Genomic DNA, 15,120 nt, shown 5'->3' with positions numbered 1-15,120 from the left:
TTATAGTTTATTTTTTTGGGGGGGTGTTGAAAATTGCCTCAAAGTATGTTAAAATCAGCCTGGCTGAAGGCACTGATACCTTCATGTTGCCAAAGCCAGCGTACAGTTTTCTTACTTAATCTTATACACCCTGTGCATCATACGCTGATGAAAACATTTTATTGCCTTGGCTCACGTGAGACATTTCTTTGTCATTTTCTTCCCATCTCCATGCCTACTCCATTATTTCGCAGCTTTCTAATCTTTCATGTCACCTGTACCTACTTGTCTTACCAGTTTCACATTCTATGCAAACTCCAGTGGTCACTTATGCAACAGTGACTGCCATGTCAGGATCTTTACCCTACACCTTGCTCTTGACACAAAACCTGTGGATTGTCCACTGACAATTTGATGTACTGTATCAGTCATTGAATTCAGGCAGATCACAAGGTCAAGAGATAAAGACCGTTCTAGCTAACATGGTGAAACCCCGTCTCTACTAAAAATACAAAAAATTGGCCAGGTGTGGTAGCGGGCACCTGTAGTCCCAGCTACTCAGGAGGCTGAGGCAGGAGAATCACTTGAAGCTGGGAGGCAGATATTTCAGTAAGCTGAGATCGCACCACTGTACTCCAGCCTGGGTGACAGAGTGAGACTCCATCCCCCCCGCCAAAAAAATTCAACCTCTCCTATCCCTGACATCTTCCTGTTTTTTCTGTTGGTAAACGAATGGCCCTGCGATCACTGCAGGTGCCAAAGGTAATTCTGGGATTGAATCTTCTCTCGACCTTCACATCCAGTCACCAAGTCTTACTCCATTTCCTAAATTTCTGAAAGCTAGCCTTCCATGTGCTCTCCCTTACTCTGAAGCATCAATACTCACTATTTCTAACAGGCGTCCTTGCCTTGATTCCTAACCTACTCAGGCCTCTCGTCCATTGTTACACTGCCACACAGGGTTTTATAAAATAAAGTCAGCATGAACACCCCTCTATAGTCCACACACATAAACCTTACCCTGGTCGAGTTCACAAACCACTTCGTGTCTTGCTGGCCCCTTCCTGCTTTTTCAACCTTGTCTGCCCATGTGCACCTTTGACCCCTGCCCCACTAAACGGTGCTGGCACAATGGTGCCATGCTTTTCCATGGCTCTGACCTTCAGACTAGGACTTGCTTCCTTTACGTAGCTAACTGCTACCCATCCTTGAAGACTCAAATTCAACTCAGCTCTTTCAGAAAATTTCATTTGAATGTCTTTTCTCCCTGGACCAGACTGTGTGCTTCTCCAGGTCAACCTACTGTCATTCAATTATAAATTTCCCTTATTTTTCATGCTTTCCTACAACCTGGTGTAGAGTAAGCGCTCAAAAAGTGTTCAGCCGATGAATGCATTTTACCCGGAACTTTTGCGATGCACTTTTTTTTTTTTTTTTTCCCCAAAAAAACTTCTAAATAGAGACGGGGGTGGTGGGCGGTGGAGGGGCGGTCTCACTACATTGGCCAGTCTGGTCTTGAACTCCAGACCTCAAGTGATCTCCTGCCTGGAACTGCTGAAGTGCTGGGATTGCAGGTGTAAAACCACCGCGCCCGGCCAGCACTTTTGTGATGAAATTCTGATAACCACACGCTTTGTTTGAAGAAGGGAAAAGTAGGGATAATTTCATGTGTCTGGTCTGGGCAACCGACATTAAGCTCTTTATGCTGGGATTTTGTTCAATTCTTGCCCTGTACTTTAAAGAACTGGGGCAAGAGAATGCGAGGAGGAGGATGAGAAATATATTCTTTAGGCTGCTACTCTGCAAGGTGGTTTGGGACTGGACCACAGCCTGAGGAAGCCCTTTCAGCTCCGGAGTCACAAAAAGTGAGGAAGCCGTTTCTATAGCGATGGGAGGGGGGCAGTGGCCGTGTCTTGCACTCTGCCGGGCGCTCCCAGCGTCCCGCAGCGGCTGGCGGTCAGCGCCGGCCTGTTGCAGCTCCTCTCGCCATCTACACGCACCAGAATAAAAGGACCGCGGAGGCTCTTAATTCGCGAGCATTCCGGCAAGAGTACGAGCCAGCTAGGGTCCGCTACGCTCTTCTAGGTGACAAAGCTGGGAGACGGGGTCGTGGGGACGAATGAAAAGCGCGCGGAATCCAAGAGTAGACTGGGGAGTGTGGGTCAGAGAGAGCGGGGCGGGGTGTGGTGCTCAGACGAGGAAAATACAGTTGTAGTTTTTGCAACAGCTGCATCCCCGGAATCCAACATCGGTATACTTTTCTGTTAAGATGCTGATGCATCGCCGACTCCAGCTGAGTGCAGGACAGGGAGTGAGGGCTTCTGAGGAACTCATCAGACCTACCCTGGAACTGTCCTTCTAGCCCTCACTGGGATGCCAGACTTTCTTCCTCCCTTTCTTTCTCTTATTTACTGCATGTCCACTTGGTAGTTCTAAGTGTGTCCATGACCACACGCCTCACGTTGAGGTTCTGGCAGGCATTAACCATGTTTCCACCCAGCCCATATGCCTGGGCACCTCTGTGCTCAACCAGAGCCCAGCGCCTGTCACAAAAGCACGCTAAGGTGTGTGTAGATCATACACCCAGAGCTGCTGCTCTGAGGAAATTCCCAATATTAGCAAATCTCTCCTTTAAAAAGAGATGAACAATGCAGAATCTGAGGATTTTTGAAGGCTATTTTGTGAAATTTGCTGCATTTGAAATGTCCAGCAGCCCCTCAGAGCTTAGGAAAATTGTGACCCCTCTGACGTGTCTTAAGCAACTGACAGTATCACCAATATTTTGTTTGTTTGTTCTTTTGAGACAGAGTTTTGCTCATTGCCCAGGCTGGAGTGCAATGGCACAATCTCAGCTCACTGCAATCTCCACCTCCCGGGTTCAAGCTATTCTCCTGTCTCACCCTCCTAAGTAGCTGGGATTACAGGCATGCACCACCACGCCTGGCTAATTTTTGTGTATTTTCAGTGGAGATGGGGTTTCTCCATATTGGTCAGGCTGGTCTTGAACTCCCAACCTCAGGTGAACCGCCCGCCTCAACCTCCCAAAGTGCTGGAATTATAGGTGTGAGCCACCACACCCAGCCACCAATAGTAATTCAAGCTTCACTGTCCAGGCTTCACTGTCTAGGCTTAAGCGGAGACTTGGCAAAAGCAGGAGGCCATTTAGTGGAAAAGTTCAATCAGTGGAAACAACAAATGGAAATATCTTTTGTCTTGCTTGAGCGATTTAATCACCTACACGAGGTCGGTATGTAAAACCTTGTAGTTCTAAGAAATTCTTCAAGCATGGGCTCTGGCTGATTGGTTCTATTACTTACATCTATGGTTTCTTGTTTGTTTTGGTTCTTATGGAGAAAGCAGAGATAAACCAGAAGGGAATCTCTAGCAGTATGCCAGCCACTCTTCCCTGACTTTGCCTTCTCCAACTCCACATATTGTTGTCTACAACTTGGCTAGAATCCATACTTCTCAAGCACGTGGAGGACCCAGCACTGGGAATTAGTGGTTTTAGTTGACTCCAAGCCCATTGTGAGTGTGTTGTGATAGCTCCCCAAAGAGCAAATAAATGCTGGTGGAGGCTGCATTAATAGAAATGCAATGACCGCATCAAAGGATATGGTCTTGCTGCCTGACTTAGCAATGATTAGAACATAATCCAGACTCTAGAGACTGTAGCCACTTTGAGATCATAAAAAACTAGAAAATAAGAACAACCACAAGGCAGGCTGTCTCTGTCAGGCCTGGATGTGCCATCATATGAAGACAGGTTTGAAAAAACTTCACGGAATGCCTGGAGATGAGGAGGTGCAGGGGAGAGAAACAGGCTTTTTTCTATTCAGGTTTGGAACATTCAAGAACTCTTGAGTAGGAAAGAGACAGATTTGTTCCTTTGAACTCTGCAGAGGATAGCAAGGATCAGTGGGGGAAATTTTGCTCAATATCATTTATTTTTCCAGGAAATATTTATCAAGCACCAACCATATGTAAATTAACAGCTGAGTGTGAAATGGGTTGCCTAGAAAAATAGTGCACTCTGTCACAGAAATATTCCAGCCTAGATAGAGTGATTGTCAGGGATGCCCTAGGAAGGATTCTTCCCCTGGGTGGGAAAATAGATGAGACAGTCTCCAGAACCACTTCTAGCTCTTTAGAGTCTGGGAGTCAGTGAACCTTCAAGAGTTTCAGGGATATATGCAAAGGGTCCAAGGAATTCTCTATGGCTGAAATGACTGTGACTTAAAATACAGTTAGATAGAAGAAATAAGACAGTGTTCAGTAAATCAGCAGAGTGACAATAGTAAACAATAATCTGTTGTATATTTCCAAATAACTAGTGGAGAATACTTTGAAACCCTGACTTGATTATATATTATATAAATGTATAAATATATACATCTATTATGTATCAATTAAAAATGAATATAACTTAAGTTCATTAAATACATTATCTCCTGTTCACAGAATGCAAAGGGAATCCCTGCAAATCTTACATTGCCACACTTTCTGCCCCAAAGAGAGCCCCGAGGGCGTAAAGATCAAGCTACTGTCAATTGTAGTAGAAATACTAAAATCATGACAGATAAGTCTCAAAAAATTTGTTTCCTTTCTGGATATTGAAGTACTTTATGCATAGATAATGTGTATGTATTAACATAAAATCCTATGCAGGGCAGTAAGGCTGGCACCTCTGTTTGTGGATCTGTCTTGCTCTCAAGACTTCAAACTCCTTGAAAACAAGGATTCTGTTTTATTTATCTTTGAATCCTCCATGCTTAGCACAGTAGCTGGCACACAGTGTATGCTCTGAAATTTTTTGATGAATTAATCTATTTTAGATTTCTCTTCCTTCCGCAAATTTGTACCAAGTTTTCAATAGACAAGTCACTGTCCTCACCCTAAAAGGAATTTTTTAAAAAGCAGGCTTACCATCTATGTTCCCAAAATACAGTCATATGAGACAAAAATATATATACACTTAAGATAATTAAGTTACACTAAAGCTCTTGACCAAGTGAAGAAATGAGTTAGGCAAAAGAGCTGTTGAACACTCGAGGAAAGAGAGGAAGGGGAAGGGGAACACTAATCTGCATGTAAGATGAAAATGAGGATGGCCAAACTTTTGGTCTCAGTTCTCAAAGGAACATTCACTCTAGCTCTGAACTGAGTTTATTAGTTATCTTCAGTCTTTCGTGCAACAAGATACAAACGATATATAAAAAGCATTTTAATTCTTTTCCACATAGCTCACCACATATTTTGAGGATAAAAAGGGATCATTTGCAAAGCTTTGAAGCAAGGGTTAAGTTGTACTCCTGGAAGCCAGATTTCGTGCATAAAAAAAGAAAGGCACGAAATAGTTTAATAATCACAGAATTATCCAAGGGATGGCAAAGTTGGAATAAGTCACAACAGATTTTTTTTTCAGTCTTGTTAGTATTTTTGTAGAATTAAAGAAATGTAGACCCGAAAAGGACTTTAGAAATCACCTGGTCCAGTCTCATCATTTTGCAGATGAGGAAACTGAGCACAGAGAGGATAAACGGCTCATTCAAAATCACGGCACTGTGTGTTAGGGGGCTTTGAGACAAGACTCCATGATTCCACGGCATTTCCTTCAAGGCTTGCTCTTTCTCTACCTCCAGAGTTGTCAGAGCTGAACAGAGAAAAGGGCTCCAGTTGTTTGGAAGATTTCACATTTACTTTTTTTTTTTTTTTTAAGATGGAGTCTCACTCTGTTGTCCGGGCTGGAGGGTGGTGGTGTGATCTTGGCTCACTGCAACCTCTGCCTCCCAGGTTCAAGAGATTCTCCTGTCTCAGCCTCCCGAGTAGCTGGGATTACAGGCGCATGCCACCGTGCACGGCTAACTTCCTTTATATTTTTAGTAGAGGTGGGGTTTCGCCATGTTGGCCAGGCTGGTCTCAAATTCCTGACCTCAGGTGATCCACTCACCTTGGCCTCCCAAAATGCTGGGATACAGGTGTGAGCCACTGTGCCCTTCGCACACGCACTTTCATAGTCTCCTACATCTCTGTGAAGTAAAGGAAGGGAACACTCCATACAGAGTCTTGGCAGGAAAAACTATTGCATTCATTTTTGCCCAATGTTGAGATTTTACAAATCCCATGTCCAGTTGATGGTCAAAATTCTACGTGTTCTGTCTCCCAAATCTTTCCCAAGTTCCTACTTCTATCCTCACTGTCACTGCCTTAATTGAGGCTCTCATTACCTCTTATCTAGACACTACAAATGCCTTCCTAGTTCCTCCAGATTGTGCTTCATGATATTATGATCTCTCATAATATGATCTCTCATGGTACCAGAATACAAATCTCATCTTTAGCCCAGGCTTAGCATAGCCACGTAGGCCCCAAGACTCTAACTTGGACTATGTGACCCTTTACAATCTAATCTACCTCCCTGGCCCTCCACCAGCAGTGTCCAAGGACAGTGCTCAGAATTTCTGGAAAAGACAATGTTCTTTCATATCTATGTTCTTTGTGTGTCATCCTCCATCTGCCCTTGACACCCCTGCCTGCCCCCATCATTCTTCAGAGATGGTTCTATCCTGCTCAAGCATGAAGGCTTCCTCAGCTCCCCCAGCTGACCGAGTCAACACCTTGAAGCATGCTCTGTGAGCTGGTTGCACAAGCCTGCATTATTAATACATCGATCACATGCATCATCATGATCTACTTACTCCTATATAGCTCCTTTCCTGGATAAGGAGTTCTCTTTGAGGGCAGAGACCATGTCTGATTTATCAGTGAAATTGTCTCAGCAAATGTTTATAGAAAGAAAGGAAGGGAAGGAAGAAGTGAAACTATGATCATAAGCAGAGAAGTTACTGGTAATTTTTGTTTGCTTTTGTGCAGGATATTTTCATATTGTATGTATGTGTGTGTGTGTTAAAATTAACGTTCCCACTCACCTCCCCCAGCCCTACTTCTCAGAAGTCACTATTATAGTTCATTTCTTCCAGATCTTTCAATATGCTTGTATAAATTCATGCAAGCATTTTTGTTTTTGTTAAATAAATATAGACTTATATTACACACATATTCTACTGTTTTTGCTCAATACATTATAGGCACACATAAAGATCTATTTAATTTTTAAATGACTGCATTATATTTCATAAAACATATGTGTGCCAAGTTTTTTAACTTTCCGTTATGGACAGCTTCTGATTTTTCAATAGTTATGCTGCAACAAATGCTAGCCTGACTTTTCTTCAATCCTCTGAATACTTTCAAAGTAGTGGTGCCATCATCATTTACATAGTGTGTGCAAGAGCCTGCCAGTGGAGTGATTTGTAGAAGCTGTGATAACATTTGCATTGGTTTCTGTTCTGCCCCTGTTTCTTGTATTCTTGATTCCCTTAGCTCTTGGTTAAGGTTAGAGGCTGAAAAGGGACTTGCAAAGGACACAGAGCAAGCAGTTTCAGCAGTGCTCTGCTAATGTAACAGGGAGTATGAGTGTCCTGAGAGCCCTCTAAGACTCACCTTCCACTTACAGAAATTACTGCTTACACGAGATTCCATAAATGTATGCAATGTTTTTTTGTCTTGCAGTAAGTAAATTACTCATAGAACTGTGCTCTGAACGAAGAAGATACAAACATGACCAAATGAGGTTTAGAGAAAGTGTTTCCACCAATTGTCCCCCTTTTCTTTTTCTGTACGCGTTAAACTATCCAAGTAGCCCACAGATATGCCCATCTTATAGGCGATGTTATGTCTGTGGCAAAAGCATGAAGTTTACGTTCCAGTTAACTAGGGGAAATGGGTTTTTTCCCCCTTAGTTTCTTAAACCACTAATTATTTGATTATTTCCTCCTTTCCTGGCTTCTGTCTTTTGCTCTGACCTCCTGACCTCATGTGGCCATGAGAAGGGAAGCAAGGGAGAAGCAAAGACCTTGCTCCTGCTTTTAGGCCTGTTGCCTTCTTTTCTTCAAACCTGCCTGCTTTCTTCTGTCCCTGAGTGTGTGGGCCATTACTTAGATTTTACTCCTCCTGCCAATTTATTTTTCACTCCCCCTCTTGCAGGACTCAAATGGATGCTAAAAACCCAAGGAAATGCAATTTGACTCCCTTCGTGGTTTTGAAAGAAAGAAAGAAAGAAACAAAAGTTAAAGTATGCTAAGGTAAAGATCTTTGAATTTTCATTGGGGAAGTGAGGTATTGCAAGGACCTAGGGACTCAGGATCCAATGCGGATGGTTGTACTCCAAGCACCTCTGGGGACAGTGCAGAGGGAAAGGTGTGGGGGATCATGCTGATTGGCAGGGCCAAATCTGGGGGTGGGTGTGGAAGGAAAATCAGCAGAAGGGCAAGGCCTTAATCTAACAGGTGAGCTGTATTACAGGAGACCCTGGATGAGGGCATCCACGGTATCTTTTATTCTGCTCTATATAAGCGGGATCCTACCAGAAGTGTCCTGGAATAGTTCAAGAACATTTCCAGAAAAGATCTGCTTTTTTTTCCTGATAGACGTGGTGTCTTTCCCTTTACTCTGGCTCAAAAACTAGTGCAGTGCCACTGCACTGAAGTTAAAATTGTGATGGGATGACTTTGTAATAACCATCTATAGGATCAACTTCTAAATCAGGTGTATTTTTAAAATCTAACACCACTCAGTTTGAATTTCTTAGTTTGTTCAAAAGATCATATTGTTTGGGGTCTTTGTCCTGAAAGTTTTGCAGCAAACTTCAGCCCAAAGCACTCAGGTTTGACTTCTGAATCCTGCCTGCACCACTGATTGGGAGAACCAGAGTTCAGCAGCCTACCCAAGGCCTAGCAAAAACTGTCCTCCTATAAATCACATACACTTCCTTAAAATTATGACTTTAGGTTTCCTCTTCCAAGCGCTCTTCCTGATTTAACCCTAGTATTGTCCCTCTGGGGATTAGAACTCATACAAATAGACCCTAAGGCTCCAGCCCGCTACCGGTGCCACTACCACATATAACAAAACACGTTTATTTTGCAATTTATAGGTGCAATTTTGAATACCTAAAACAAACTTATTTCGATAAAATAAAAAGTACTGTAAAATATTTGAAATAATAAATCTCCAGCAAAACATGATAATATAATAAAGATGGCATTCTTTTCAAGTGTTAAAATATGATGCAAACAGAACAGTCTTGGTTATGATTTTATTTTAGCAAAATCATCATGAGGTTTACAACTTGCACTTTTTTAAGCTGCCTGAGTGCACGTTTATGGAATGCTGAGGTGACTCACACATGTGCCTTAGTGGCAAGTGCTATTATTATCCCCGTTGTACAGAGGGGGAAATTGATGTACAAGCAAGGCCAACTAGCCCGTGGTTATAATGCCAGTGAGTGGAGGATGGAATTCAAACCCATATTCTCTTTTAATTGTTATTTAAAAAATTTTTCAAAGTAGAGACAAGGGCCTTGCTATGTTGCCCAGACTGGTCTTGAACTCCTCGGTTCAAGCAATCATCCCACTTTGATCTCCCAAACTGCTGGGATTACAGGTGTGAGCCGCTGCACCCAACCAAATCCATGTGCCTCTCTGTTGCATAATGACAGCTCTGTTAAATGTTTTTCTGTGAAGTTCCTTGTACATTACAATTAATTTTAAAGAAAGCAAATTCTGTTGCAGTTACAATGATAGAAATTGTCAAAAATAAAGTAAGTCTGGGCATGATGATTCACACCTGTAATCTCAGCACTTTGGGAGGTTGAGGTAGGAGGATCACTTGAGCCCAGGAGTTTGAGATCAGCCCAGATAACATAGCAAGATCCCGTCTCTGCAAATAATAATCACAATAATAAATTATCTGGGTGTGGTAGTGCACACCTGTAGTCCCAGCTACTTGGGAGGCTGAGGTAGTAGGATCACTTGAACCCAGGAGGTGGAGGCTGCTGTGAGCCGCGCTTGCGCCACGGCATCCAGCCTGGGCAACAGAAGAAAACTCTGTCTCAAAATAAATAATAAAATAAAATAAAATAAAAACACCACCTTCAAAATTAATTTGCTCATGTTGTATTTTACAATAATTACTGGCAAATTTGCAGTATCATTTAAAAATACTCTAAACTTAAAACTACTGTCTTCGTATTGCTAGTCATTCTAATGGGTCTTAAATAAATCTTACTGTCTGTTGGTTTTTCTCAATGGACTTCTCATCCAATTGAATTTAATAGGTTTATGTAAGGAAATGCAAACAAGTCAGTAACTGGTTTTTGCACATGAAGTCTTGGGTTTCAGTGGACAGTTATGATACTAATTGGAGAAAGAAAATGAATTGTATGAATTATAATCCCTTCATCTAAAAAAACACTGAAGAGAGAGTTATGTATCTTACCATGTCTACTGCCCCAAGCAGGTGTTAAGAGGACAACTTAAATATTTAAATAAATTTATCATAATTTATGTTTTGACAGTATTTAAAATTACAAATGATAAGTGTGATGTTTATAATAACCAAGTATTCACATATTTTAATATAGATCTTGGTAACATTTCAGCCAAGGGAAATTTTAAAATGTGATTTCACTTGACTTTAAGACAATAGTGTAGCCCTCTCTCTAGTAATCTGGATTCTTTTCAGAATGCCCTATTCATTTGGCTAACACGAGGTAAAACCTTGATGCCAGTGGAGGTTCCGCATCCTTTTTGCTTAGCTGGCAAGGATCAAAGAACTCTCAGGAGGCCGGAGCGGTGGCTCACGCCTGTAATCTCAGCATTTTGGGAGGGAGAGGCGGGTGGATCACCTGAGGTCGGGAGTTCGAGACCAATCTGACCAACATTGCGAAACTCTGCCTCTACTAAAAATACAAAATTAGCCGGACCTGGTGGCGTGCACCTGTAATCCCAGCTACTCGGGAGGCTGAGGCAGGAGAATCTCTTGAACCCGGGAAGCAGAATTGCAGTGAGCCAAGATCCAGACGCCAATGCACTCCAGCCCGGAAAACAAGAGCGAAACACAGTCTCAAAAAAAAAAAAAAAAAGAACTCTCAGGAAAATGCTCCGTGTTGTATTTATCCTAACTGCCAGCAGGGGGAACAGAGGTCTTTTGGTCCTCAGTCATCTCAACCAGTAGGCTGGAGGACTTCTGGCTTTTCTGCAACTCAGCGTTGCCTCAGCTGGTTTCTGGGACTTGAGAAGCTAGCTGAGCTCCAGGATCACAGGTTAGTCTATGCCAGGAAGAGAACCTGGGAGAGAGTCCTAGGGAGGGAAGCTGTTAATTTAGGATATTACATTATAATCTCCCTGACAACCACAAGATGCTACAAAGTACATCCAGAATCATCCTGAAGACACATTTGCAGTTTCAGCATCAGAAGCATAGGTACTTTTTCTCAGTTAATTTCTTAGATCCTTTCACTTGCCGAATATCACCTCCTTAGAGAGGCTTTCCTTCCCCACCCTTTCTAATTACAAATCTGTTTACTTACTTGTTTATTGTCTGTCTTGCCCTCTAGAACTGCACTGTCCAATATGGTAGCCCTTGGCACATGGCCCTTGGCATGTCTCCTACTGGGTGCGTGCTGTGAGTGTCAGATGCACACCAGATTCCAGAGACTTGGTTTGAAAACAATAAATGTAAAATGATGTATTAGTAATTTTTTATAGTGGGGTTAATATTTTGTCTTATTTTATTGTATTTTATTTATATCATATTGTAGTTTATATTTTATTGTATGCCAATTAATACCTCAATAAAGTTGTAAAATAATTTTATATTGTTTATATTTTAAGGTAGTATTTTGAATATGTGTTAAATAAAACATATTATTACAATTAATTTCATCTGTTTCTTTTTACCTCTTTAATGTGTCTACCAGAAAATTTAAAATTATTTGCATGACTCATATAATATTTCTGTTGGACATTGCTGCTCTAGAATGGACACTGCACAATGGCAAAGTTTTATTGGACTGGTTCAATGCCAGATCCCCAGAACCTAGGTCAGTGCCTCGCACAGAATAGCACTTGATGTGTAGTTGTGGAATAAAAACCAGGAGTGTGTTTATTCATTTTTCCCCTACAAATATTTACTGTCTACTCATTTCAGATGTCGTTCTAGGGGCTAGGGATGCAGTGGAGAACAAAACAGGCCATAAAACACTCATAAACTGTAAAATTGGGATTCTTTGTAGGAAGATCAGATGTTTTGATTAAATGCTGAGAATGGTAATGACTCACCTTCATTTTCCCTGGCAGTTAAAGAATTGGAATTGAATAGACCAGTGGTTCTCAGCTTTGGTTGTGTGTTGGAAACACCTAGGGAAGTTTTAAAGACTACTGAAATCAGAATATTTAGGGGTCACGTACATTTTTTAAAAAGCTCTTTTCGGGCCGGGCGCTGTGGCTCACGCCTGTAATCCCAGCACTTTGGGAGGCCGAGGCGGGTGGATCACGAGGTCAAGAGATCGAGACCATCCTGGTCAACATGGTGAAACCCCGTCTCTACTAAAAAAAATACAAAAAAAAAAAAAAAAAATTAGCTGGGCATGGTGGTGCGTGCCTGAAATCCCAGCTACTCAGGAGGCTGAGGCAGGAGAATTGCTTGAACCCAGAAGGCGGAGGTTGTGGTGAGCCTAGATCGCGCCATTGCACTCCAGCCTGGGTAACAAGAGCGAAACTCCGTCTCAAAAAAAAATAAAAAATAAAAAGCTCTTTTCTATCACTTGGGGACGGGTGTCCATTTCATCATCAGCTGTGAGACCTCAGTTCGGTCATTGTGTCTGACCCTTTGCTGTTTGTGAAACTGGAATAATTATTCCTGCATTCTCTTGATTGCGGTGATATTAAATGAGGTAAGAGAATGTGAGCTCTCTGGCTAGCAAATGTTGGAAGCCCAATAAATATTGGTGTCTTTTACCTTCCCTCTGTCTCTCCATTTAACAGTAAGGGGCTTCCTGTAAGAGTTGGGCTTATCAACGAGTGTCACACAGTGAAAGAGGCTATCTGAGGGCCATTCATTGTTTCATTTCCCTGTCTCATCAGCACTCCCTACACAAAAAGCAGGAACAAAACAAAATTCTAATCTGACCATTTGGTGTTGGGCAAAGGAATGGACATCAGTCAAAACTGAAGAGAGAGCAAGCAGCAGAAAGGTTAATTGCTAGTTTTGTCTAGGGTTTTAAGGTGACACACTATTATTTATGGTAATGCATTCACTTTTTTTTTTTAAATTGAGATGGAGTCTCACTCTGTCGCCCAGGCTGGAGTGCAGTGCCACAGTCTAGACTCACTGCAACCTCTGCCTCCTGGATTAAAGCGATTCTTCTGCCTCAGCCTCTGGAGTAGCTGGGACTACAGGTGTGTGCCACCCCGCCCGGCTAATTTTTGTATTTTTAGTAGAGATGAATTTCACCATATTGTCCAGGCTGTTCTCAAACTCCTGATCTTGTGATCCACCCTCCTTGGCCTCCCAAAGTGTTGGGATTATGGGAGTGAGCCACCGTGCCCAGTCTGCATTCAACTTTTAAATGCAAATGGAAGACTCAGACTAGAAAAACTTGTAATGATCATTACAAGTTAACATTAAAACATCTAAAATATAATCACAAGCAGCCAGTCTAGAATCAGTGGCTCAATGAAGATAGGCATACACTTGTATATAATATCTACATTTGGGATGAATTGGGGCCCTGAAGGAGAGTTTTACATACTCTTCCCCATTCTTTCCCAGGGCCCCATTCTTCCTGAGATCTACATGGGAAGTACCAGTTTCTTTGTTCTGCATTTTCATTGGTGCTTTGATTTCTAATAAAAGAAAGGAGAACAAAGATTTGAAATTACTTTTGGTTATGTCAAAGGAATGTGAAATGAGCAGGAATTGTGGTGGGGGGCGCTCATGTCTCTGAGTACAAGAATTAATCAGAGCAATAGATACTTCTATTGAAAGCTTCTTCAGGCCATGACAAATAGAGTAGCAGTTCGACGTTGGAGGTGAGAATAGAGATGTTCGGAATGCAATCCCTGCCTTTCCCGTGTGTGTTATAGCAATGTATGCTCGCTTCTTTCAACAATGTTGAGGTGGTCATCGCCTCCATTTTACAGAGAAGGAAACTGAGATCCAAAGAGATTTATATAGTAAGGTACCCAAAGTCATTCTGGGAATAAAAGCTGAAATCAGGATTCAGATTTTATTCTGTAATTCATACATCCTTTTCAAGAAATAATTCTCATTATTAAGTGTTGAGTATATGTGAAAGAATATTAAAGAGATATGTGTAAGATATAAAGAATGATACTGCAGTACCATGGCCACTTTTGTGTGTACCTAACACAAGATTTTACAAAAGCACTCCCGTATGTGTCCCTTCCCACTGCATCTTGTCCTGTTCATTGTCCCCTGAGATAACTACTCTGTTGAGTTCTATATCTATTATTCCACTGATGATCTGTTTCTAAATCTTCTAAACTATGTATTGGCTAATTTTGCATGTTTTTGATTTTTATATACATGGAATCATACTGTTACGTGTTCTTCTGCAACTTGCTTTTTATGCTTAGTACTAAGCCAGTGTGCACTGGTATAACATTTGGCTGGCTTTCACTGGGATAGATTAGGCCTCTTCTGATTGATCATTACCTGTGCCCTGAGTATTTAAATACTATGAATAAGATGACGATCCTCTGTTCTAGGAACACTGGTTATCAATTAATTTAACTGCCGTGTTTCATTATACAGAAACACCACATTTTTAAATCAGTTTTATAATTAATGGACATTTTGGTTTTTCTTATGTTTTTGCTATTTATTTATTTTTTACTTTTTTTTTTTTTTGAGATGGAGTCTCACTCTATCACTCAGGCTGGAGTGCAGTGGCGAGATCTCAGCTCACTGCAACCTCCGCCCCAGGTTCAAGTGATTCTCCTGTCTCAGCCTCCCAAGTAGCTAGGATTACAGGCTTCTGCCATCATGCCCGGCTAATTTTTGTTTTTTTGGTAGAGGTGGGGTTTCACTATTTTGGCCAGGCTGGTTTCGAGCTCCTGACTTCAAGTGATGTGCCCACCTTGGCCTCCCAAAGTGCTGGGATTGCAGATGTGAGCCACCATGCCCAGCCCCGATTTTTTTTTTTTTTTTTGACAGAGTCTTGCTTTGTCTTCCAGGCTGGAGTATAGTGGTGCAATCTCAGCTCACTGCAGCCTT

General features: G+C 41.8%; 1 protein-coding gene across 1 annotated transcript in view; it reads left to right on the top strand.

Moving 5' to 3' along the window:
* The first annotated feature begins 7,893 nt into the window (after positions 1-7,893).
* DYRK4 (dual specificity tyrosine phosphorylation regulated kinase 4) overlaps positions 7,894-15,120 on the top strand; it is a 60,678-nt gene continuing 53,451 nt past the window's right edge. The window contains 2 exon segments of the mRNA XM_064376810.1: positions 7,894-8,113; positions 13,654-13,684. Of these exon segments, the coding sequence (XP_064232880.1) occupies positions 8,033-8,113; positions 13,654-13,684 (112 nt within the window). The 5' untranslated portion in view covers positions 7,894-8,032.

Source organism: Aotus nancymaae, unplaced genomic scaffold (genome assembly GCF_030222135.1).
Source record: "Aotus nancymaae isolate 86718 unplaced genomic scaffold, 86718_ANA_hifiasm-v0.15.2.pri h1tg000016l, whole genome shotgun sequence".
NCBI classification, from domain to species: Eukaryota; Metazoa; Chordata; class Mammalia; order Primates; family Aotidae; genus Aotus; species Aotus nancymaae.
This window is presented reverse-complemented; position numbering and strand designations above follow the sequence as displayed.